We start from the raw sequence: 27,550 nt of genomic DNA on the forward strand, positions 1-27,550 counted from the left end.
TAAAAACTGGCATTTTCACAAGAATCTACAAACTCTCCCAAGTGATCTGATCCTTTCTGCCCCTCACCTCATCTCTTATTCCTGTTGCCTGCCGGCTAATTTTACTCCAGCCTCTAGAGAAAACTCAAACATGCCATGGGGGCTCCTGTCTCAGGGCCTTCATCCTCACTGTACTCTCTACCAGGCTACCAAAGGCCAAGTTCCCCATCTGCTCCAGTATCTGTGCTTGACAAGACCTATTTAAAACTGCACCGCAACATGCTGCACTCCCCTTCCAATACTTCCAACCCCTCTCATTCCATTTTCACATTTCTTTTTTCCACCTTCTACCATATCATACACTTTACATATTATATATATTGTTTATTTCTATCTTTCCTAAATAAAGTGTAAGCTTCATAAAGTGGGAATCTGTGTTTTCCCTGATATATCCCAAGCATTTAGGACAGTGCCTAAAGCACACTAAGCATTAAATACTGACAAGATATTAAAAAAACAGCCCAGCCGGGCGTGGCTCAGCGGTTGAGCGTCGACCTAGGATCCAGGCAATCAGGGTTCGATTCCCGGTCAGGGCACATGCCCAGGTTGCGGGCTCAATCCCCAATGACTCTCTCATCATTGGTGTTTCTATCTCTCTCTCCCTCTGCTGCCCTCTCTCTGAAATCAATAAAGATATATAAAAAAAAAAATTTTTTTTTAAAGATATTAAAAAAATAATAAACTAGGGTATCAAAATTCCCTAATGGACAATATTTCCTTTTGTTAAACCCATCTTAATTTACATTAAAGCAAGTCTAAAGTGATATGAAACAAAAAGCAACAACACTCTAGGGAGACCAACCTTGAAGTGGGATAATTAACACCTTCATTAAGCTGAGCTGCAGGTGCTGCTGCAAGTGCTAACACAGCCCAGGTGCCCAGGAAGGGCTATCTGGGCAAATACAGTGACACGAATTATAATATTATGGATGAGAACCACCCATGTTTAAAGAACCAAGACTCCCTAATCAGTCTATAATCATGTATCTTAGTGATTCAGAAAGCTCTCAAGAATGCTCAGGGACCCGGATAATCAAATTCTTTCTTAGGTGAAAAAGATAACAGAAGAAAACGATAGCTGCTTCTTTGGACTTAGAAACTGATTTCCATTTTTTTAATCGAGCTTTTCTTTGTTCATCATAAATACACAAAATTGAGGGAAGACAAATTAGTGGCTATTGATTAAATAAAGCTTACAGACACAAAAAGTGAAAATAAAGGAGAACTTGCTGTATCTGGAAATAACATAACAACCAAATTAAAAAATAAAAATTAACTCTTAAAAATTTTTTATTACAAATGTTTTCACACCTAGTGCAATGAACCAAATGGATCATCAACCTATTTCATCAATTATTTAACACACTGCTAATCTCATTTATTTGTAACTCCGCCCAAATTATTTTGAAGCAAATCCCAAATATCACAGAATTTCAAATATAAATATTTTGCATACATCTCAAAAAATGATTTTTTAAAAAACATAACCACAACATAATCAACTGACACCTAAAAAGTTTTAACAATAAATCCCTAGACGCAAAATATAGCCAATCAATGTTCACATATCCCTGATTGTCTTACAAAATTTTGCTATTATTTTTATTTTGTTTTTTAAACTGTTTGATTTGAATGGAATCCAGCTAAATCTATACCTTCTGATTAACTGATAGGTCTCTTATGTTTCTTTTAATCTTTAGGCTTTCAAGTTTTCTTTTCACATTTATACAACAAAAGTAATATAATCAAAAATTTTAATAAATTTATAAACTACAATATATTAACTAGTATTTTTAAAGAAACAGTACACTAGGAAACTCGGAGAATTGGGCTTTTTTTAAACCATGGCAAGTATACAGTGAATTTTGTAAAAGATTCCTGCTTCTAAACAAGATGAAGTAACAAGGAACAAATTTACACTCTTGCCTGGAACCAATGAAAAAAAAGTCAGACAAAACATAGAAAACAACAGTTTTTAAACATTAGATAGTAGGCAACATAGAACAGTGATCCTTGAGAGAAAGGAGACAAACAAGGTAAACCCTTGGACTGTTCCAGCTTACTGCCTGGAGTTTCCAGGGCACAGCACTAGAAGGTTAATTCAGGAAGAGCCTGGCAGTCTCTCTGAATTGGGCATCCAAAGAAGCCAACCAAGGTAGCCACAGTTCAGAGAGCAAAGTACCAGAGAGGAGATAGCTGCACAGAGAAGGGACTCCAGAGATCTGTAGAGTTCCCTTCTAGTCTTCAGCTGAGTAGAGATCAGTGTGTTTGTAAAAGGAAATTACCCAGAGCATAGGAAGAACAATGTGAAAGTTTTAGAAGAAACAGTCCCCTAGTCCACACAGCCAGAAACAGCTCCTGTTCCCACCAGTCAAAGCAAAAAAAACTTCATTCTAGGTACATCTGTTATAGTACTTAGAAGGGTTTGGCCTGGATAGCAGAGCAAAATTAACTCAAGGCTAAATGCTTCCCTAGTTGCATGTAACAAAGTATAAAGCAAGACCAGAAAAGATGAAACTGCCTCTCAATAAGTTAACCACATCCTAGAATGAAGCTGAAGAATATTTGTTAAAATACTAAAATAACCAGCACCAAATAAGGTAAAACTCACAATGTCTGGAATCCAATAAAAAATTACCAAGCATTCAAAGAAGCATGAAAATGTAATCTATAATGAGGAGAGAAATCATTCTACTGAAAAGTACCCAAAAATAGTAAAGATGATAAATTAATAAACAAAGATATTAAAACAGTTATAACTACTCATATGTTCAAGGAGCTACAGGAAAGATTAAACATATTAAGTAGATACATGAATGACAGTTTTTTAAAGATGCAAGTCAAACTTCTGGAAGATAAAAAAACTACAATGTCAGAAATGAAAAATAAATTGGATGAGATTAACAGGTATAGAGGGTCCCAAACAAGATATTGCAGAAAAATAATTACTAAACTTGAAAACAGCAATGAAAACTATTCAAAATGAAACAAAGAGAAAAATGAATGGAAGAAGTAAACAAATTATCGGTGATCTATAGGACTACTACAAGAGGTCAAATAGATGTGTAATTGAAGTCCTAAAGAATAGAAGAGAAGGGAATACCAGCAAAAATACCTGAAGAAGTGATAGCCAAAAGTTTCCCAAATTTGATGAAATATATATCCCTGTATATCCAAAAAGCAAAACAGGCCAATATCTCTCATAAACAAAGATGCAAAAATTCTTTACACTGGACCCTACAGTAAGATACTGGACCCTACAGTAAGACACCTACTACATTAGGCCACTCTACCAAGTCTGGGAGATGTAGCAGTTCTACATAATAATACACAGAAACAAACACAGGAAGGCTGCCAAAATGAGGAGACAAAGAATCATGTCCCAAATGAAAGAACAGAAGAAAACTCAAGAAAAGAACTAAACAAAATAGAGAAAAACAATCTACTAGATGCAGAGTTCAAAATACTGGTTATAAGGATGCTCAATGAATTTAGGGAAAGAGTAGTTGGACTTAAAAAGAACTTCAGCAGCATAAAAAAGGCCAGAAACCATATAAAAGAACATGAAAACCATAAGAAAAAAAACAGCCAGAAATGAAGGACACACTAACTAAAATGAAGAATAATTTACAGGAAATCAACAGTAGGGTAGAAGAAACTGAGAATCAAATCAGTAATTTGAAATAAAAGAAGGCAAAAACCACTCAATCAGAAGAGCAAAAAGGAAAAAAAATCCAAAAAAAAATGACGATAGTATAAGGAGCCTCTGGGACAATGTCAAGCGTACTAACATTCGCATCATTGAGGATAATGGAAGGAGAAGAGTGAAAGCAAGAGATTGAAAACCTATTTGAAAAAATGATGGAAAATTTTCCAAAACTGGTGAAGAAAGTACACATACAAGTCTAGAAAGTGCAGAGAGTGCCCTGGCTGGGTAGCTCAGTTTGTTAGAGCATTGTCCCCATAAACCAAGGTTGTTGGTTCAATCTCCAGTTACGGTACATACACGAATCATCCAATGAATGCATAAATAAGTGGAAAAATCAAATCAGTATTTCTCTCTCCCTTCCTCTCTCTCTTAAATCAATAAAGTTAAAAATAAAAACAGTTCTGGAGACTATAAAAAAAAAAAGAAAGTGCAGAGAGACCCAAAAAAGATGAACCCAAAGGGGCCCACAAGAAGACACATCATAATTAAAATGCCAAAGGTTAAAGACAAGGAGAAAATCTTAAATGCAGCAGGAGAAAAGCAATTAGTTACTTACAAGGGAGCTCCCATAACAGTGTCAGCTGATTTCTCAACAGAAATTTTGCAGGCCAAGAAGGAACTGGCAAGAAATATTTAGAAAAGCAAGGACCCAAAACCAAGATTACTCTACCCAACAAAGCTATCATTGAGACTCGAAGGACATATAAAGAGCTTCCCAGACAAGGAAAAGCTAAAGGAGTTCATCACCACCAAACCAACATTACATGAAAAGATAAAGGGTCTTCTTAAAAGAAGAATAAATTAATCTAAATAAATAAATATAAATAAATAAATAAAAAAGCAGAACAGAAAAAGAAAAAAACAGGGGGGCTTCCTCAATATAAAAAAGAACATCTATGACAAATCTATAGCAACCATCATACTTAACAGTAAAAGACCAAATGCTACTTCCCTAAGATCACAAACAAGGCAAGAATGTCCACTTTCACACTTCTAGTCTATAGTGTGTTGGAGGTCATACCCTATCTAGTGTAATAAAGAAAAAGAAATTGCCCGGCCAGGTGTGAGTAGTTGAGCATCAACCTAGGATCCAGGAGATCGTGGTTTGATTCCCGGTCAGGGCACATGCCCAGGGTGCAGGCTCAATCCCCAGTGGGGATGTGCAGGAGGCAGCCAATCAATGACTCTCATCATTGATGTTTCTCTCTCTCCCTCTCCCTTCCTCTCTCTGAAATCAATAAAGATATATTTAAAAAATAAAAAAAATGAAAGGAAGGGAGGAAGGAGAAATTAATTAAAGGAATCAAGATTAGAATAGAAATAAAACTAGATCCCCAGAAGACAAGACTATCCACGTAGAAAATCTTATGGAATCTATAAAAGTGGTAATAGAACAAATGAATTTAGCAGATTCCTAGGATAGAATGTCACTATAATAAAATCAATCATATTTCTATATATTGGCAATAAACTATTGAAAATTAGTATTTTTAAAATATGCAATTTATCATAGCATCAAAAAGAATGAAATGCTCAAGTAAAAATTGGATAAAATCTGTAAAAGACCTGTACAGTGAAAACTATAAAACACTGTGCAAAGAGGTTAAAGAAATTCTTAGTAAATGAATATGTTGCAATCCTAATCAAAACTCTAGCAGCTATTTATAGAAGTTGAAAAGCTAATTCTAAAATTCATATGGAAATGGAAATGCCTAAAATAGTCAAAACAATTTGAAAACAAAGAACAAAGCTGAAGAACTAAATACATGAGAAAATCAGATAGCTAGTTCCAAACAAGTGTAGCATCATTATATGACATCATTTTAACAGAAAAATGGCCATCACTTTTTATATTTCGTTTGTAAAATATAAAAATATCACACATGTCCCCTTTGATAATTGGCTTATCTTTTTCCGTTCTTCCTCCTTCCCAAAGGTAATCACAGTGAGTTTGGTAACCTTTCCAGACCTTTTTTGTACATCTATGTACATATATGTAGCCTTAGAAAATTATAGTATTATATGTGATGTTACTATGAAGGAACATATGAGAATAAAAAGAGCTTCAATTCAGGACAACTACTATCTAGGGGCAGGGGCAATGATAGGGTGAGGGTAAGGGTGTAGGACAGACAGAGGGAAGGGTAAGGATGCCATTAGAAAGGGTTCAGTCTAGTCGGCTTCAAATCTTTTGGTAATGTTTCATTTCCTAACCTGGGTGGTAGGAAACAGGTATTCACCACATTATTTTGTAATTTTTTAAGAAAATGCTAGTTAAACTGAACATATTCAGCAACTTAGAGATCTATCCATGTTACTATATAATAAATGTTTCTCTCTTTTATGCTGCAGAGTATTTAATAATACAACTAGAAAATAGTTTACTTAGCCACTGATGGACACTTGTGGACAGTTTTAGTCACAAGCAACGCTGCTGTAGCCTTCTTTTGCTGTACAAGCTTTCCTGCGTACATGCGAAGGTGTTGTCTTAAGATGTAATTGCTGGAGTACATGCATTCTCAATTTTTTACATTAATAAATAATGTCAAAATGTCTCTCAACAAGCTATATCAATTTATGTTCCCACCACTAGTAAAACAAAAAACCTATTTTTCCACACCCTCAACAATGCTGGATATTATTAGTCTTTGTTAATTTTTCTACTTTAAATAAGGTGAAAATATCATCTCATTTGAATTCACAATTCCTTGATTAATATTATGATTGAGCACCTTTTTGTGTATTTACATGTCCCGTTTTTTCTCCCACTGATCCCTTCCTACCGCACATTGACCCTACCCCCACCACCCTACCCCTCAACCTTCCCCATACCCATGTCTATGTCCATGGGTTATGCTTATAAACATAAAAGTTCTTCGATTAATCTCTCCCCACCCACTCTCCCATCCCCACCTTCCCTCTGAGATCCTGGTGCCTGGTGCCCTCGACTACAAGTCCTCCTCTACAACCCTGTATGGCGAGAGCTACCTGTGAGGCCCTCATGGAGAGCCCTGACCAAACACCCCCTCCCCAAAGCCTCTAGGAGGGTCTGGGGGAGCCTCCCTGGTCCTGCTCCTCTGACTCTGTATCTATGCAAAGTACTCTCAGTCCTTTCTGGGGGATGGGTGGGGTGGGCAGGGAGGGGCTGGGGCAGGCCCTGGCCTCTCTCTGTCAGTTGGCCAGGAGGTTCTCTCCCCCTCCCCCTGGATAGGGGTACGGGAGACTTTTTATTTGTATCCTTTATCCATTTTTAGAACTTTGGTCGTCTTTTTCTTATTGGTATTTTATACTTCTTAAACACTGTGGTAATAATTAAACACATATTAGAGATGATCTCAATAAATCATATTTGTAATCCCTTACCCTTGCTTTATTGAAAACAAATATTAAAAATTAATATTTATTTGAAAATTTTGTGGTCAACCTTTCTAGTACCACAATTAAACACTTAAGAAGTATATGATAAAAAGAATACCTTTAATTAACTTAGGTAAAAGGTTTCAAGATTTTTCAAAACTATATAAATTTATTTTCTATGACAGTCAAAGTGATTCCTAGAGTACTGTTGTCACAACTTCCAACACAGAACATTAATGTAAACTTCACAGGCAGGCATGCTGAACACTCACTGAGGATGAGACAGCACTGGGGCCTGTTTGTTAAATAATGTCAGGCATGCAAGCAGGATGGTGGTTATGTTTTGCAAACAAACGAATTTATAGAACTATCTGAGGGTAAAACAGGGTGTCGAGGACTGGCTTTAAAATACTAGAGAAAAAAGAGATGCATGAAATAGCTGAAGAGCAAAAGCAGTGCTAATTACTGGAGCTGGACGGCAGGTTCTTAAGGGCTCTTTCCAGTGTTCTCTCTACTTTTATACCCATTTGAAAAGTTCGAAGTGTTTTTAATGAAAGTTGAATGTTAATGCTGGAGAAAAGGTTATCTGACTAACCTTAGTGTCACAATGTGTTTCTGCACAAGAGAAAAATTAAGTACTTTTATTCTAAGAACTTCTCAAGATTAAAAATTAGTTTAGACTCTGGACTAGAATGTGCAAGATACTTTTAAAGCTTTATAAAAAAGACTCCAGTTGAGTACTTAGTAATAGCAAAAACATCCCTATAATCAACTACAAAACCAAAAATTAACTCTGATCTCTTTTCTACTTTAATCCATAATATTCTATTCCATCCGGAGTTCTATCAAGCGTACAAAGTGTTCCAAGATCACAGAACAAAGTCAGTCTTCAACTCAAAGGCAAGCTACTGCTGTGTATAACCAACAGCATCAATCCTCTGTGGATAAAAATAGCCTTCACACACTGCAGGCACCAAAGACCCAGGGAAAGTCAGGCAGAACAAAGTGGTTACCAGGGAGGAATGCGGCCAGCGGAGAGCTTGCCCTTCTGCCCTTCACACAAGAGTCTGTTCGCAACTGAGACTGGGTTCTTGATTCCTATAAAATAAAATTGGCAGAAAATTAAGTCAAAAAAATGTCTTCACCTTTCCCACTCAGTTTTGTGGCAATTTCAATAAAAACAACATTTCAATATCATGGAAAACTCTTCTGTTATACACTAGTAAAAACTCTTAGTTATCATAAAGAATACAGACCAAATAAATACATGGATACCTAGTAAATGCAAGAAAAGAATATAAAACATACCTTCACATGTTTTGTCATACACTACAGCAGCAAAGACTGGATTTGAAATTATACACATTTAAATTAGGGTCCTTTTTAATAGATTTCTGAATAATGGAATAGAAAAATAAACTGAAATGTGGTGCCTACAATCAGAACCACAGATTTGGTCAAAAGAATAAACATGGTTACAAACAGCTTTGAATTTGCCTTGGGGAGGAAAAGTAATGGCCAAATATTTTAAAGCTCACCTGCAAGAGGGACTGAACATAAAGGAAGTCCTGCGAATTAGGTAAGGATGGGGAGAAGAGACCAAGTACAGAGAAGATTGTAACCTAAAGTACAGTTCAGATTGTAACCTAAGTGTGGTTCAGAACTGTAACCTAAGTGTGGTTCAGAACTGTAACCTAAGTGTGGTTCAGATTGTTCCCAGGAGGGAAAACAGAATGGGAAAAGTGAAAATGGGTGCTTATCTGGGAGGAACGAATGACAGGGCAGTAAGCATTAGTGCAAAAGCCATTATCAGGGTGACAATGATGACAACTATGATGATGATCTAAGGACAGGAGACAGTAACAGTAACTTAGTATCTAATATGTGCCAGGCCTACCGCCAATCCCTTAAATGAAATCAGATTACTTAAATGATGCCTTCACTCTATCACATAAATACAGTTATGAACCCTATCTCATTACTGAGGAAACATCTGCCCAGAGGGTTAATTCACCTGCTCAAGATCACAGTGCTGAGATTTTAACAGAGGCAGCTAATGCCAGAGATTACACCCTTAACCACTAACATATGGATGGTTCTCAGGACACTACTAATGCAAACAAACAAAAATCAGCAGTGGGATATAAGAGCCTATAAAAACTTCAATTAAGACCACCACAGTGACATAAAATAAAACTGACTACATATTTAGCTTAATACCAAAAACTGTCACACACAAAACATTAGAAATACCAAAGGACAAAAAAGCTCAGATCTCTGAGCTCTTAAAATATATTTCTGGATAAATGATTCAATAGTGTAGATGTTAATAATTGCCAAATTAACTTATAAATTCAAATCTCTTAATTCAAAACTTAAAAAAGATTTCTGATGTATGACAAGCTGACTCTTAAATTCAAGAGAAAACTTCGGGAAAAAATTAAGAAGTACTCACCCCAATGAGAAACCATGTGTATTAAAAGCTATCCTAATGAAAAGAGTGTGGTTTGAGTACAAGACAAATATATCAACTGAACAGAGCTAAAGTTCAGACACAGACACGTGTGAATATGGATATTTAATACATGATGTAGATAGTTTGTCAAATGCGTAGGCCAAGGATAGGGTATAGATGAGAGGCAGAAAGAACACAGAGTGCTGGGAGTCAGACTACTTTATAATTGTCCCAGCTATCAATTCGGTTCTCAGTTACAAATTCACCCTTTGTTGCCTGATCCATAAAAATGGAAAAGTGCCCTTTAAATGTTCCCTTTGCCAGCTGGCACACTGATACACTTTGTCAGTAGAGGGCACTGGTGACACATTGCAGGAGGAAGGATGGCTTGCTAGCCAGGCTCCCGGAGAGCACCAGTCTTCCTCCACGATCTGGCCCCTGTGGTAGTCTCCAGTGCTAAGTGGCTGCAGGGTGCAGTTCTCTGCAGCATTTGGCCACATGTTTTCCCCAGCTCCTGATTAAGGCCACAGCAGCACAGCTGACAGCCCCAGAAAGAACAGGACTGTACCCAGCTCAAGTCACTGATCCCCACATCTTCTCCTCAGCCCCACAGGTACACATGGCAAAATGTCCTATCTGGTTGACTGTCTCATGAACCAAAAGCCCAGTTGTTATCCTGTGCAACAGAGGTTTAATCACCATGGCTTCCTGACCTCTGTATGCCCACCCACCAGGTTAAGCTCACCTGAGCCCCCCAAGATTGTTCCTGCTCTCACGGTGACTATGGCCCGGGTTCCCCAGCGACTTCTCTGCCTGACAGTTAGCAGGCTGCAACCATACCTTCTGTAAGTTTACCCCTCCTTGGGTACTCTTCTGCCCTGGAATACACTTTGAGTTTTCTTCCAGTCTTTATACAGCTGCTGTCCTAGCACTGTGTGGTAGTTCTTTATACGAAACTTCTCGTGTTTAAACCACTGCGTGGTTTCTGTCTCTGAGTTGGACCCCAACTGATACAGTGACCTTGGACAAATTACTAAATCTCTCCTGCGTCTCAGTTTCCTCAGCTGTAAAACAGGAAAAAGGACTGACCTCATGTTGCTGTGAGAACTAAATGATTTAATATATATAAAGTACTGGTTAAAAATGCACAGTATGTAAGTTACCCAATAAATGGTAATTATTACTGTTGTTATTCAATAAATTACATAGGGGTAATTTGCTGGTCATTTCAGAAAAATAAACAATGCATTCGAGAGTTAAATAAAAATGTATTATACATGTATCAGAAGAAAATATAGGTGACCATACTTGTAATTATGAGAGAAACCTTAAAAAATGCAAAATACAAAAGCCACAAAAGAGAAAGTAATAAGTCTGACAAATAAAAATTTTAAATTCCAATAAGATAAAGCACATTATAAATAGAGTTTTAAAAGGCAAGCCACACAGGAGGTATACACAATTCATAGAAAAATGTTAATGGCCTTTAAGCATATGAAACTTCATTGAATACCAATAAAATTTTATAATAAAAGAAAATTAAACCTAATTGAAATGCCCGTTCCTACCTGTCACACAAATCAGAACGGATACAGACTATTGGAACAAATGAATAATCATATAGACCTAACTGACAGGTAGAACACAGACCCGACAACTGCAGAATACATATTCTTTTCAAGTTCACATGGAATATTTATCAAAACACACCATAATCTGGGCCATAAAGCAAGTCTCAAAAAGCTTTAAGGGTTTGGAATCTTACAGCATATGTTCTCTGACCACAGTGAAATTAAACTAGAAATCAATAACGAAAGCTAACTAAAATGTCTTTAGGCAAATAAATTTGAACACTTACATGAGAAAGACAAATTCCTTAAAAAACACAAACGAGAAAAAGAAAATACAGTCTTATAACCGTTAAAGAAATTGGATCCCGTTTTTAACAACTTCCCACAAAAACTCCACTACTAATTTAGAATAACTAATGAATTCCTCCAAACAATTAAAAAGAAATCATTCCAATCATACACAAACTCTTTCAAAGATCAGAGGGGAAAAAATCCTTAGCTCATTCTATGAGGCCAGCCATACCATGATTCCAAAACCTGAAAAGAATATTATAAGAAAGAAAAATTAAAGCCTATCTATTATGCAGTCATAGATGTCAAAAATATTGACATCAGCAAAATATAAAAAAATAAAAACTTACGACCAAGAAGATTTTATGCCAAGAATGGAATATAAATTTTATCACATTTAACAAAATAAAGCAGAAAATTTCATATCTCAGTAGATGCAGAAAAGCACTTAATGATATTCAATACCCATTTATAACAAGAACTATCAGCAAGCTAAGACTAGAAGAAAACATTCTCAATGTGATAAAGAGCATCTATGAAAATCCTACAACTAGCAGCATCCAGAAGGTGAAATATTTAATGTCCTCCCTATAAATAGGGGAAAAGCAAGGATGGACACTATTACCACCTACATTCAACACTGCTATGGATGTCATAGCCAGTATAATAATGCAAGAAAAAAAATTAAAAATTTAAACAATGGAAAGAAAAAAGCAAAACTGCCATGCCCAGCTGGGAGTGGCTCAGCCGTTGAGCACTGACCTAGGATCCAGGTGATCGTGGTTCAATTCCCGGTCAGGGCACATGCCCGGGTTGCGGGCTTGATCAATGACTCTCTCCTCATTGATGTTTCAACTCTCTCTCTCCCTCTCCCTTCCTCTCTGTGAAATCAAGAAAGATTTTTTTTTTTTTAAATGCCATGATTCGCAGGTGATATAATCGTGTATGTAGAAATTCCACAGGAACCTATTTTTTTTTAACTCTAATATGCACTGAGAAACCAAAAACTTCACGGGACTCACTTTCTGGGGATATTCACTTTATAGAGGCAGTCTGGAACAGAACCCACAATATTTCCGAGGTAGACTTGTATGTCATTTGAATTTTTTAACAATAAAAATATATTATTTCAAATAATTGTAAAATTAATGGACTATGCTAACACACTTTAAATGTCTCTAATCTCTCGAGGGGATGGGGGAGAGTGATCAAACTCTAACAAAGACTATCTGTAGCTAAAATTTCATGTTTTAAATTCAGTAAAAGAAAAAAAAGAATGTTTGTTTTCAATGCTATTCCAAGCAAGAATGGTGGAAAAACTGGACTCGGTCTTTAGGTGGCATGGAATGGTAATATTCAGTTTTGTAAAGAACAGCGATAGTGTGTTATAGTGTCCACATACCACTCAGTGCTCCAACAGCTCCAAAATTTAAGGATTTTCCATCCATAATGCTGGCATCACACTCAATTTCACCCAAGAGATTTAGATTAGATCCCATTCCTGCATTTGTAAAAGGAGAATCCTAAAAGATAAAAACAAAAAAATCAAAATACCTTTAGTCTTTTTTTTTAATTTATCTTTATTGTTGAAGAATATTTAATATCAATCCTTCATAAAACTGTTCCATGAACTAGAGAGGGAAAGAACACGACCCAATTCATTATATGATAGCAACACTACTGGGACAAAACAAAAGAAACACATCATGAGGAAAGAAAACTACAGACCAAAATACCTTATGAATATTGGCACCGAAAATCCTCAAGGAAATAGTAGCCAATCAAATGCAACAAAAAAAATGAAAGAATTAAATACCATGAAAAAGAGGGAGGCCAGAGAGTAAGTTTGGTTTAATATCTGAAACTCAATGTAATTCACCACATTAATAAAGGAACAAAAAACAAAAAACAAAACACCGTGATCATGTAAACAGAGAAAAAGACTTTGACAAATTCCAATATCCTTTATTGGGGGGAGGGAATTCAACAAAGTAAAAATAGAAGGGAACTTCCTTATTATGATAAAAGGCACCTACAAAAAGTCCAGCACTAACAGGATAATTAATAGTAAAAAACTGAATGCTTTCCTCTAAGATCAGGAACAATACAGTATAACAATGTTCACTCTTACCACTTCTATTCAACATTATACCAGGTATTCTGGACAGGACAACTAGGCAAGAAAAAGAAATAAAGAGCCTCTATATTAGAAAGGAAGAAATAAAGCTATCTCTGCTTGAAGATGACATGATCTTGTATACAAAAACATTCTCAGGACTCCACTAAAAAACTATTAGAACTAATAAACATGTTCAACAACGTTGCAAGATACAAGATCAATATACAAAACTCTATTTCTACACACTAGCCATGAAAAATCCAAAAATGAAATTAAGAAAACAATTCCACTTACAATAAAAGCAAAAAGAATACTTATGAATAAATTTAACAAAAGAAGTATAAGACCTGTATACTGAAAACTAAAAAGCGTGTTGAAAAAATTAAAGACCTGCCTTAAAGGGTGGCTCAGTTGGTTGGAGCGTCGTCCCATACACCAAAATGTTGTGGATTTGATTCCCAGTCAGGGCACAGACCTAGACTGCGGGTTCAATCCCCAGTGGTGGCAAGTACGGGAGACAACCAATTGATGTTTCTCTCTCACGTTGATGTTTCTCTCTCTCTTCCCTCCTCTCTCTAAAAATTAATAAAAATATATCCTTAGGTGAGGATTAAAAAAAAATTAAAGACCTAAACAAATGGAAGCTTAGTATCTTTAAGATGCAATAGTCCCTAAATTGATCTGAATTAAAACAATCCCTTATTAAATCCTAGCAGCGGTTTTTTTCCTTTTGCAGAAACTGACAAACTAACCCTAAAATTCATATGGAAATGCACGGGATTAAGAATAGGCAAAATAATCTTGAGAAGAAAAACAAAACTGGAGGACTCACAGTCTTCTAAGTTTTACAACTTACTACACAGCTACAGTAATCAAGACAGTGTGATAATACACATATCACTAACAAACAGATAGATCAATGCAATAGAACTAGAGTCCAGACATAAGCCTCCCATTTACGGTCAATTCAACAAGGATGCCACAACAATTCAATAAAGAAAGGGTAGTCTTTTCCACAAATAATGCTGGGACAACTAGATATCCATACGCAAGAGAATGAAGTTAAACTATCTCACACCATATACAAATATTAACTCAAAGGGATCAAAGACCTAAATGAAAGAGCTGAAACTATAAAATCCTTCAAAGAAAACAAAGGGGCAAATGTTATATGGCACCAAAAGCACAAGCAACCAAGGAAAAAATTAAACTGGACTTCATCAAAATTAACAACTTTGTGTTTCAAAGTACACCATAAAAAAAAATGTAGAAAAATACAGAGTGGGGAGAAAACTCTAAATCATTTATCTCATAAGATATTTGTATCCAGGATATATTAAAAAATTCTACAACTCTAAAATAAAAAGATAACTGAATTTTTTAATGGGCAAAAGATGTAAGTAGACATTTCTCCAAAGAAGATATGTAAACGGCTAATAAGCACATAAAAAGATGCTTGACAACATTAGTCATCAGTGAAGGCAAGTCAAAACCACAATAAAATACTATTTCACACCCACAGTTCCACTTACAATAACATCAAAAAGAATCAGAAAGACAGATGTGCTGGCAAGGATATGAAGAAATTAGAACCCTCATACATTGCTGGTGGGAATGTAAAATGGTTTAGCCACTTTGGAAAACATCTGGAAGTTTCTCAAAAAGTTAAATAGAGTTACCACTTGACCCTCCAATTCTACTTCTAAGTATATATGCAAGAGAAATGAATTGTCTGCACAAAACCTGTACATGAGTAGACATACATGCATGACATATAGACACAGACAACAGTGTGGTGATGGTCAGAGGGAAAGGAGGTTTGGGGCTGGGCGGGTGGAGGTGGGCAAAAGTGAGGGGATGGGGAAATCTGTAATAGTGTCAATGATAAAAACAAAGTTAAAAAATCCAATAAAATTCTTTTTAAAAAACCACTACATTGTTTTTCTAATACAGTGAATAAAGTTTTTAAAAATAATATACCACTAGTATTGTTATATGAAGACCATATCATACATGATCTCCAACAAGAGAATATGTGAAAAAGCTAATAATATAAAATTTTACAATAGAAATAAATGTCATGGGGACAAAGTCCCAAAAGATTCCACTTTTTAAAAAGAGGAGGGGAGGGGAAAGAGATTAGATTGGCACTTAGAGAATCAGAGCATACAGTAGGTACTCAATAAATATTTTCAGCCTGGCCGGGCGTGGCTCAGCGGTTGAGCATCGACCTGGGATCCAGGCGATCAGGGTTCGATTCCCGGTCAGGGCACATGCCCGGGCTGTGGGCTCCATCAATGACTCTCTCATCATTGATGTTTCTATCTCTCTCTCTCTTCCTCTCCTTTCCTCTCTCTGAAATCAATAAAGATATATTTAAAAATATATATATTTTTTTTCAGAATGAATGGAGTTAATTACAATTAGATATCAACAGAATAATTAACCATTATGAACAATAACCCCTTAAACAAACTGATACTTACTGATTCTTACAGGTTACTCCTACAGAGAAATACCAGAAAAATGTAGAGTGCTAAGAATCCAATCTTTTCACAATTTCAACAAGAGAAATAAAATAAATTCAGGCAACAGTATTTTCAGTTTTTATTAAAAGCAAAACATTTTTTAAGCTTATTCATACCTTTCAGAAGAGACAAAGCTTGTAAAAGGTAAGATCCCTTTGACTGCTTAACCCAGCACAGAGAGGGCAGGAAGGCCAAGAGGCAAGTCAGGAGCTACACCCCCACCCTGACATGGAAACCCTTTCCTATTAATAATATTTGGAAACACCAAGCCAAGGCAAAGATCTGCAAAGCATTACTCTTTCACTATAAACCACAACCTGCATTACCCATCCAATGTCCTTTGCCGAAACCATAAAATAAAAGAAGTGTTTGCAAGGCTCTGAGTATGAGGTACACTGTATCTCTGGGGTACAGATCTATTATGAGGCCTCTATTAACAGCTCTTACAGATGCAAACAATTTAGTTTTCAAATGTACAAAAACTAGACTGGCACACTATAAAGTCATTTTTACATAAAATGATTTCTATCTGTCCAACTTCCAATCTTCCTTTAAGGAGAAGTTAGACATTTATAGGAAATCACTAATGTGTTAGTACTCATACCCTGTTTTTCAAGTGCAAATTCAACAACATCATTAAGATGACTAAAATACAGAAGAATACAACTTGGTGATAATACAGTTTCTTATTCAAAATTAAGTAGGCTAAAATATCAAAACATAATTGAATTATTGTCTTCATTAATAAGCAGGTGGCTTTAGTAATTAATGTAAAGCTGATGAGAAATGGAAAAAAACAAATAGCTTTCAAACAATTTTTTGAATTTTTTTAAAAACAGTGAATACAAACAGGATGTACATTCCACTGTTGTTATAGTCTTTTTCAAACTACCACTGGTAAAAGTTGTACAATATATCTATCTTACCTGATTCTATCCTAAGAATTACAAATTCCCTGGTATTTCATCATCAGTTCTCAGTATTTACAGGATGAATTGAGGCCAATGAAAATGTACTGCCAAAAAATCATTTGGGAATTTTTTTGTTTAGTAGCCAATTAAGCTCAAATTTTCAAGAACTGGATTGTTGAAAGATTTCCAATTTAGAGTCTTCTGTGGTGGTATAGATTAAGATTCATTCATTCAAAAAATATTTATTGGACACCTATGTGCCAGGCAAGTCTTTTCAGTAAAGAGCCAGATATATTATATAGTTCAGGCTTTGCAGGCCACACAGAAATTTCTACAACTACTCAATTCTGCTATTTTAGTGTAAAAGCAGCCAGAGAAAATATACAAATGAATGATCATGGCTATGTTCCAATAAAACTTCATTTATAAACATTGAAATAGGAATTTCATGTAACTTTCAGGTGTCGTAAAATATTCTTCTTCTCTTGACTTTTTTCAATCTTTTTTTTTTTTTTCTGGGCCTGCTTTGGACATTCTAATTGTTTTTCAAAGTAAACACTTTGGGTTTTCAACCATTTAAAAAAGTAAAAACCATTCTTAGTTTACCGGCCATTCAAAAACAAGCAGCAGTCCAGGTTTGGCTTTTAGGCCATAGCTTGTTAATCCTTGACCTAAACCATTGCCATCCACATGGAGGCTCAAGTCTAGCTAAGAGAGACAGACAATAAGAAATTAAGTAAATTAGATGCCACATTAGATAGTAATAAATATAACAGAGAAAAATGAAACAGGATAGAAGACAAGGGGTACTGGGCATGGTCAAAGGGCTATTAGGGGGAGATAAGAAGACCACAGGGGTAGTCACAATTTATTCTTCCTTCTAAGTGTTTACTTTGACATAGTTTCAGAAATACGGAGAAATGCTATAATAATATGGTACCCAGAATATATGAAGAATTCCTACAACATTCAATATCAACCACCAAAAAACCACTCTATTTTAAAAATGGGTGAAGGACCTGAATAGACTTCAGCAGTTCTCTGAAGATATACAAATGGTCAACAAGCACATGAAAAGATGCTCAACATCATCAGTCATTAGAAAAATTAAAATCATTACCACAATGAGTTACCCACGAGGATGGCTATAATCACAAAAAACAGAAAATAACAAGTGCTGACAAGAATGTGGAGAAATCGTAACCCTTGTACATTGCGGCTGGTAATGTAAATGGTTGAGCTGCTGTGGAAAGCAGTTGTTTCTCAAGAAGTTAAACACAGAATTAGCATTCGACCCAGCAATTTGACTCAAACAAATACTTGTGCTGGGATGTTCACAGCAACGCTATCCCCAATAGCAAGAGTGGAAGCAACTCAAATGTCTACCAATAAATGAATGAAAGAAGGAATTTACAGTATATGCACGAATAGCGTTTAATATTCCACAAAAAGGAGTAAGTGGATGAACCTTCAAACATCATGCCAAGTGAAAGAAGCCAGAGACACAAGAAGTCACATATCGTATGATTTAATTTACATGAACTCTCCAGGATGGGTAAATCCACAGAGAGAGAAAGCAGACTGGTGGTCACCAGGGGCTGAAATAGGAGGGAATGGAGAGCAACTGCTTAAGGGTACAGGGCTGCCTTTAGAGAGATAAAAATGTTTTAGAACACGACAGAGGTAGAGGTGGCATAACATTATGAATGTTTAAATGCCACTGAACTACTTACTTTAAAATGATTAATTTTGTGTTGTATGAATTTCCCCTCAATTAACAAAAAAGGCAGACACAAAGGATTCCATACTGCATGACTCCCTTCCAGAACAGGCTTTCCCCTGGAGTGCCTGGAAGGGGGCATGGGAGGCCTTCCAGGGGGCTGAAAAGGTTCCGTTTCCTGACCGAGGTGCTGATTACACAGCTGCGTTCACTCTGAAAATGTCTAGAAACTGTCTCTTTACAATAAATGTGCATACTTCACCTACAACATTATGCAGTGGTAAACTGCAATTATCAAGATGTTAAGAGATGGTATTCTCTTTGGAGTTAGTAGTTTGGAGCAAAATTTTTTTTTAAAAAAAATTTAACCTGCATACAAAACTTACATAGTTACATGGGAGGGAGAATATAAATGTTCAAGTAACATGCAAAATATGACAAAGAGATAAACAGGTAAAATAACTAAAGGGTAACGAGAATCTATCTATAAATTAGATACCAGATCCTATAGAGTTTTTGTAAAAGTTGGCTCTTACGTTCTCAGTGCATACTTTAGTGATTTCGAGATCAAGGCAATAAGCACATGAAATTAAACAAGGATTAAATTTTGAAGAAATTATGCCATTCAGATGGACAATATTTACAGGGGGGAAAACTGGGGATAAACAAAGGAACGGTAACAAGGTAACCAACTCAGAAATCCACTCCAGTACCCTGGTATGAACATCACAATTAGCTTCTCCAGGCCTGGCCCTTCCATCTTCCCCCCGACTTGTGCATTCTGCATTTCTCTGCACCTCTCTTAGGATACAGGGGAAGGGCTTAAAAGATATAAATTTACCAGTTCTGAAAAAATGCTCTATGAAATGAAAATGAAACTATAAAATCTTTTTTTTATTAGTAGTAAATCTTCTTTAACTGTGTCTACCTTGTTCTGCACGTCTGACTAATTGGAGAGTAGAGATCTGCAACATGAAAATCACAAGAAGAGTATGAATTCTTCCCAATGTTTGGTACAATACTGACCTAAAAAAGCAGAATTTCACAACTGCTAATTGGAGGTCATGGTATCTGATATCACAGGACTACACAAAACAAGATCAGAAAGAAGGTAAATAGATCATCTGATTTAAATATCCAGTTTGTAAGCAGTTGTTAATTACACCTTAAAAGATCCCCAGGAAAAGTTATATTCATGTGATATGAGCATGTTGTGTCTAAAAATACAGGAAACATGCAGCTACCGCATAGCAGAGACTGATTTACCATTATAAATATTCTTAGCTCATGCCTCTATACAGAAACCAGCAGATGTTTGCAAATTCATTTTCAGATGACTGAAAATAAAAGCCAGAAAACCTGTTTTCATCCATGTATTAAAAACAAAAGGTATATGAGATTATTTGTTTAGTGGTACTGTCTGTTCTTAGAGTTATTATCCAAAACAGGGTCATGTAAGAATATTTTCACCCAAATATTGGCCAATTTAAAACAATGAAGACATGCTTTACTGAGATACATACTATTGTTTAGGTTTTTAGCCAATTAATATATTAATAAAGAGTGAAAAATTTAACAATTAATGGATTTTATCCAGTAAGTTTCAGCAGAGTTAGCCAGAAAACATTTTTAATAGGCCCAAATGAAGTACCTTTCATTCATTAGTACTGAACCACAGGGCATACTTAGGCATCACAGGCTCAATTACCTAAAAAGGGTTCCTAGGAAAACAAAAAACTTTCCATTTTCATTCTGCAACTGCTTCTTAGGATAGAAAGTGTTCTTTCTTTTCTGGCATTCTCTCTTTTCTCTCTACCTCAGGATATATTTACAGATGCACTGGCTGCTTTACAGACAAGCTAAAAGTTCTTGCTGTGGTTGATCAAAGTTGGAATGCCTGAGGAAATTACTCAACTTAGACAGTCCAGGATTACATCTCGCCAAATCGTTACAGTGCTCTACTCTAAACATGTGTTAAAGTAATATTTTAGCTATCCTGGAAGCAAGTTGAGAGAACATTTGTTTGCATCACACTGTGAACACTTGAGTCAAATATAGGATGTTGAATATGCAGCTTTAGTACCTGTGACAGTTCATTTTTTTTAACTGTTCAATTACACAAAAGAAAACGTAATTTATGTTAAAAAAAAAAAAACAAAAAACCTTCGCACACAACAGCATACGTATTAGGAACTAAGACTTTTTATGATCTTCTGGAAGCATCCAAGCCCTTCTGGAAAAGTCAGAATAAATGCCACAAATGCTGATATTTGTTCATTAGAGCATTTATTAATCTGGCATACAACAGTCTGCCAAAAATAGAACCATGTTTTCTTCTAATTTATTATTTAAAATACTTTAATAAAAAAGCACTGCACATCTGTCCTTACCTCTTCTCTATTATCAATCTAATTTTCATAATATATATATAATTATGCAGAAAAATTACATCACAGCAGTTTCTTTCTTTTTTATTGAAAGCCACAGAATCGCAGTACAAAGAGTTACTTGTCAAATATAACACAAATCTCTAAAATAAAGTATTGGCTTCAATAGACTTGCACATCTGAAATAGTTTTAAACTTTATTTTAGTTGGATTCTTTATGATGTCCAGGAAGAGTTTAGCACACACGCCACCTGAAATTGTCTTTTCCACATGAGCTACAATAGAAAAGACAAATGTAGCTGCTGCTCTAGTAAAGCTAAGTCTGGCATACACTTTCACTTCCCTTCAACCTAATTACACCTTTTAACCATGTTGACAATAATATGAAAATATCACTCAAAAAAGTCCCAACAGACCATGGGATTATAATAACTTAAACCATCCTTCTACCGTGAGGTGAGGACATGGTCAGAATGGGGAGGAGGTTACTAACTTATAAGTAGGAACTTGTAACTATGCTTTTTATTAAGAAGACTTCCAACCCACTAGAAAATGTTAACATCTGCACATATTCCAAGAGAGGAAAACATAAGTTCTTCACTCTGAATTTTGTGAGAAGTCTAGTAAGCGCTACAGTGTTGACACCTTGTGTTACGGTCCATACATGTCATGAACAGTCAGGAAGCATGTACACCCTGTAGGAGGCTGGACCCTGAGTGAGGGTGACTGCCAGTACTAACTCCCCGGGCAGCTGGAACGGCCAAAGAACTTCTGTCAACCAAGATTCCTGGATTCAACCTGAAGCTGTGTGTTTTCCTGTAGTGAGATGCAGGCTTCGTTATTCTGACACTTGGATAAAGCCTGCTACCCATAGAAAAATTAGATGATAGAGAGAATAAATGGGAGAAAAGGTTTATTCTGCTTTAGAGCAGGATCTCTTGATGGGATTCCTAAAAACTCTATCACTTTCTCATTCCTTTCCAGACTGTGAATAAGAGCCTGGGTTTGAGAGATGCACAAAAACTTTAAATCTAAAGGCAGTCTTTCAGGTTGACCTTCATGACATCAGCCTGTGATTTTGTTGAACACAGAAAACTCTCCTTACCCTAGCTCCTTCATCACCAAAAGCACAAAAAAATACATAAATAAATAAAATCAGATTATAAAATTGATGCCTCAAATGATATACATCCAAACACACAAACACACACATACACACACAGGATATCATTCAACAGTCACAACAGTGAATCTAATATCTCTATTAATATAGGACAAGAAATATTTTACACTTAATCCAAAAGTCTAAATTGCTTCCACACAGCTAAAACACAGGATTACGACCAACTACTATACACTACCAAATGTAACTCAAAATAGCCCAAAACTGAATTCCCAAAGATAACATATCCTCAGAGAGTAACAGCCCCAAAGCAAGTAAGGGCTCACATGTAAAGCTACATGCTCTTCAGGAACTGCTAAATCTGGTCTTGGACCACATCTTCCAACAGGCTCAGCCAAGATGAATGCAGCTCACCAGTAAATGGCCAGAAAGGGGAAGCATCGGTACAAAGTAAAACACAACAAGTTTTGTACTTAAGTGTTTGACCTGGTTAAAAACTAACACACAGTGTTGCTGCAGTGTAAAAGTAATCTAAAATGTAATAATTCATTCAGGTTTCTTTTTAGTCTAAAAATTGAAAAGGGAAGAAAAGCACTGCTTTTCCATTAAGCAGGTGCTCTGTGCTGCACGTTTCATTTCTAGGGTCTCAGAAAAAGAACAGATGTACCTAATGTGTAAACACAAACAGTAAGTTACAAGTTGCCCCTTAGTATGAAAGGCAAGAATCAGCATCAGTACTCAGAAGTGTTTTAAAAAGAGCGTAACTTACTTTTACTGTCCCAGGCTAACTGGGCTCTGTCTGGTGCTTCTTTGTCTGCACATGGCCACCCACAGCCTGTCTTCTAATTAACTCAATGCTCTAGCAGCAGAACAAGCAAACAAGTTGCCTCCATCTGCGTACAGCTCTTCACGACACATTCCCCTTGGTCAGAAGGTGGAAAGTCTTGGGAGAGGTGATTTTCTCTGCCTCCTCACAAGAAGAACATGGATACTTGGCTGGATGCAACTCCATGAAGTGTAACTGTGTGTACACCTCAAAAAATAAAACAAAAAATGCAGAGAAACATAAAGACTCTATAAACAGCTGGAATACACAGAAATACTGAAGCACCACTGGAAATACTGCTAAACAGACAGGCAAAATAGGGTCTTTGACTAAAATAATCAATGACACTAAGTTGAAAAAATGGAAAAAGAACATCTAAAGTCAAAACTCAAATTTCATGCAATAAAAACTTTTTTCATGCAACAAAAAATTTTAAGTACTAAAAAAGGAAAAAGGTAAAACTTCTTGCTTCACATACATAAAAACAGGACCTCTTCCCATTACAGAGAATAAAAGGTATTAGCAGTAGAAGAGAAAAATAAGACTTTCAAAGGTAGTAGGTCTAAAGTTAGACTCATCAGTCACATTACGGTTAATGGGCGCTTGTGAGCTAAATGCATCGAGCTGTCTTTTCAATGTGATCAGCCCCATGGGGAAGGGGAGGAGAGGAGGAAACAAGGAACCACCAAAATACTCAGCTACCCTCTGCTTATGAAAAGAAGATTTCTGCAAAAGAAAAAAATATGAGGCCAAATGGAGGTGCTGATTAACAGAAGTCATTTTTAACCTCCCAAATAAACAGAAATGACTGTAAAGCAGATGCCCCTACTTTTTTGCAATAAAAAGCAAACACTTAAGTGGGGTAGGAAGCAGGGTGTGATCAAGCAGCTACTCACAAAGAAATCCCACAAGTGAACCTGCTACAGGTTAGGTGAGAGAAAGGGGGTCATATCAGCCCTTCTCAATATTCCTTTCCAACCTAGATATGCCAGCAGCAAGTCACATGATCTCCATGACCACTGAGCATTTCAAGGACTAGCAGGCCCTCTTCCTCTGAGCCACACAAACAATTCCAGCCAGAAGTATATTGCCAAAGGAAGAGGGTGCAGCCTAATCCCGCAGCTACACAGAGGCACCCGGCTATGGTCCACCAACAACCGACTACTCAACAGTGATGACATTCCAAAGATTCCTATCTTAGAGAATGCACGCAGAGCTGGCTCTGGGAACAAGAGGATGTAGAGGTACAGGTAAATGTGAAACAATATTATACATAATAATATAAATAGATAATAGGACAATAACCTATTTTTCTCTCTTACCCCAAACTCTTAGCCATCTGGATAAAAAGTTACTTCTTAAAGTATTTTCCTAGAGTTTATAAGCAAGCATTATATTGCATTATATGGAGATCCAAGGACAATGGATTATTTTTAGGACACACTTATAAAAATTTGTGCCCAACAGAATCTGCTCTTTAAACGCTAAAGCATTTGGACAATATATTAGTTTCAACCATAAATTATCATCTCCCCTGACCACAGGGAGCCTTTAAGGATGAATAAAATAACTGCAGGGTCCAATTAGAATAACATAAACTCAACAAAACATTTTTAATAAAGGAGCCTGTGCAATTTGCCTTTCACTATATGAAATGTAAAAGCTATACCTATCACTATTTTTAATGCAGAGTATTCTACCTACTGAAATAACCAGATTTCAAAATGAATTAACCAAAATCTCCCAAAGGCTAGCTACATCAAGATCTTTAAAATCTCAGATGCATCAGTTTTCTCACACATGACTACAAATAATTTCTCAAAAGTCTATCATTCAAATTTCATCTATTATTCCATATTGGAACTTTTTAAACAGGACTCAATACTTTTTTTAAAAAAACTGATGTGCAAAGGGAGCTTCAGTAATTATTTTATGAGTACTAGTTCATTTCCTATCAGAATCTATTAAACACTTTCTACTTTAGCAGTGACATCATGACTCACCCAGATCTATATCCAATTTCCTCAAATAAAAAGTTCGTATCAGAAGGTCTACCATGTAAAATGTGCAAGATTTCTTTAGAATTTAAAATCCACCATCACTACCTGAACCAAAACTATTTCAAAAACAGCAATGAAAGCAACTGTCTTCCAAATGCATAGCCCTAGCTATGAAGATCAAATTGTTTCACAATATTTATCTTCTCTACTGTGAGTGAAATCAGAGTGTATTATCCAATGGATATAACTCACTTTTCCATCAGTTATAAAGATAATCTCAAAAAAGCTATAAATAGCTAAATGAAACAATGGGACCAAATCAATTTAATGATAAATTATTAAAATATGATCTATAAACTGGCCTTCCTATTTCCTTCTCCATATTTTGAAGATAAACAAAGCGTACTCGGTGTCATTTTCATTTCCACATTGCAACATACCTCTCCTACATGAGTGGCCACTTCCCTCCCAAAACCCTGAAGGGAGAAGCTAGTCAGTTTAATAGGCAGGAACTTAGGAGCTTGGCCTCACCTCCCTTATTTAAACGTAAGAAACACCCACTCTGGAGCCCAGAAGCTGTAATCTTAGGAAAACACCACCTGTCTGTACTGGTAGATTAGACATACGGAACTGCACAAGGTAACTGGTTCCAAGGAAAGCTGAACAATGATGTGTGTCAATGGACTGTATTAAGTACAGAGGTCACCAGACACATCATTTTTGGTTGTATATCATACATACATATATAAACTTTCTTTTCTTTCACTTTGTCTTTCTCCTCTATGTCATCAAGTTGAGATCAGAGACTTTTTACTACTTGGGTAAGTGCAAATTTCTATATCTTTCAAAATATAGGACCAGAAGCCCCTTCCAGCCAATACTGACCATTAAACCATTTCAGTCATTTCAATTTACAGTTAGCAAGATATTCTAGAAATTCAAACTGATTTTCATTATCTGCCTAAATAATAATGTAACAGGCAAGTTTTAAAAGTACAGTTTTGTTTTAGTCAAAAAGTATATTCCAAAGTCCAAAAGAAAAGGTATAACTGTCCATATCTAGTCAATAATTAGGAAAAGACTAAATAGACTGACTTAAAACTCTACTGAATAGATTAATCAAAACTAAAGATAAGGAGTTATGCTCAATAAACACAACAGTATAAATCAGACCCTCTGGGACTTTTCCGTAGATTGAAAGGACTCAATATTGTTGCTTATATTTCTTGAAGTAGAGAAAATATTAGAATCTGATTTTCATATATCTTTCCATTGACCCAAACTATTACAATACTTCAACTGAACTCTTTATTTGAAAATCTCACCCTGTTTAGCTCTGGCCGAGTAGCTCAGTTGGTTAGAGCATTGTCCTGATACACCAAGGTTGTGGGATCAATCCCCAGTAGGGGCGCATATAAGAATCAGTCAATGAATGCATAAACAAGTGGAACAACAAATCGATGTTTCTTTGTCTCTCTCTCTCTCTTTTTCTCTCTCTCTCTCCCTTCCTCTCTCTTTCTAAACGCAATAAATAAATTTTTCTTTAAGAAAGAAAGAAACCCTCACCCTGTTTAAAGGTGATGAATCAGTTATGCAAGGTGACTAAAACTGCAGGGGACACATGTTGGTAGGCATGACTACCAACATAATTCTTAAGACTCATGGTAGCCTTAGCCTCTAAATTACTAACATACATTTTAATCAAAGATTTCAAATAAAAATGAATTTTCAAAGATAATTCATTGAAATTCTTCCCCAAAATTAATAAATTAAGGGGGGAAAGTACCCTAACCTCACTCAGGGCAGTAATCTATAACAATCAAAAAGAATAAAACTCGTTTGTTTAAAAAAAACAACCTTCGTATCCTCACACTCTTAAAAAACACAGGTGATCACTCAAAATTATAAAGCTCTCTCACTTATGTGTAACACATTATTCTTAAATGTAATTTGAATCAATTTAAGTATAAATAAGTAAACTTTTCAAAATATGATTGATACATCACTGGGGAGAAATGTAATGACATATTCAACATGATGTAAGTATGACTTGGGGAAATTAAAATTATTTTAAAATGAAAAGAAAAAGGAAAACTTAAGTTTACTCAATTTTGTATTCATAGTTGCCATTACAGTATATCCCCCAGCTATTCATTAACCTTCTTTCCCCAGACCCACAGTGACTCCATGTACCAGTAATCTCAGGTAATCTCAGGACATCATCTTCTGCACAAAAGAGAATAATTTGCAATTAACAATTGTGTTAAGTTAGATGAAGTTTTCCGTGTGTGTGTGTGTGTGTGTGTGCGCGCGCTGAGTAAAGGTAAGATTTGGTGGTAAGTATACATCAATCTTCTTTCTTGCATTTCTTTTCTCCTCTTATCCACAATATATAATTAACCTTTCTTTGACATTATAAAACTTGTCATTAATAGTTACCATAATTATTTACCTCAAATATATCACTTCCAAAGCACCTCTTAATAGTAATAATTGCTAACGGTTATGAAGTGC

General features: G+C 35.9%; 1 protein-coding gene across 6 annotated transcripts in view; it reads right to left on the reverse strand.

Moving 5' to 3' along the window:
• TASP1 (taspase 1) overlaps positions 1–27,550 on the reverse strand; it is a 246,458-nt gene that overhangs the window by 212,695 nt on the left and 6,213 nt on the right. For 5 of the 6 annotated variants that reach the window (XR_001603125.1, XM_016212011.2, XM_087818871.1 and 2 more), the window contains exons 4-5: positions 12,825–12,945; positions 8,119–8,203 (exon numbers count right to left, since the gene is read on the reverse strand). Coding sequence is in view for 5 of the 6 variants with exons in the window: in XM_016212011.2 (XP_016067497.2) it covers positions 8,119–8,203; positions 12,825–12,945 (206 nt within the window). In the remaining variant the exon portion in view is untranslated. Of the gene's footprint in view, positions 1–8,118; positions 8,204–12,824; positions 12,946–22,979; positions 23,244–27,550 lie in introns of all 6 variants that reach the window. The other variant, XM_087818872.1, reaches the window with a different exon arrangement.

Source organism: Miniopterus natalensis, chromosome 7, assembly GCF_054644295.1.
Source record: "Miniopterus natalensis isolate mMinNat1 chromosome 7, mMinNat1.hap1, whole genome shotgun sequence".
NCBI lineage: Eukaryota > Metazoa > Chordata > Mammalia > Chiroptera > Miniopteridae > Miniopterus > Miniopterus natalensis.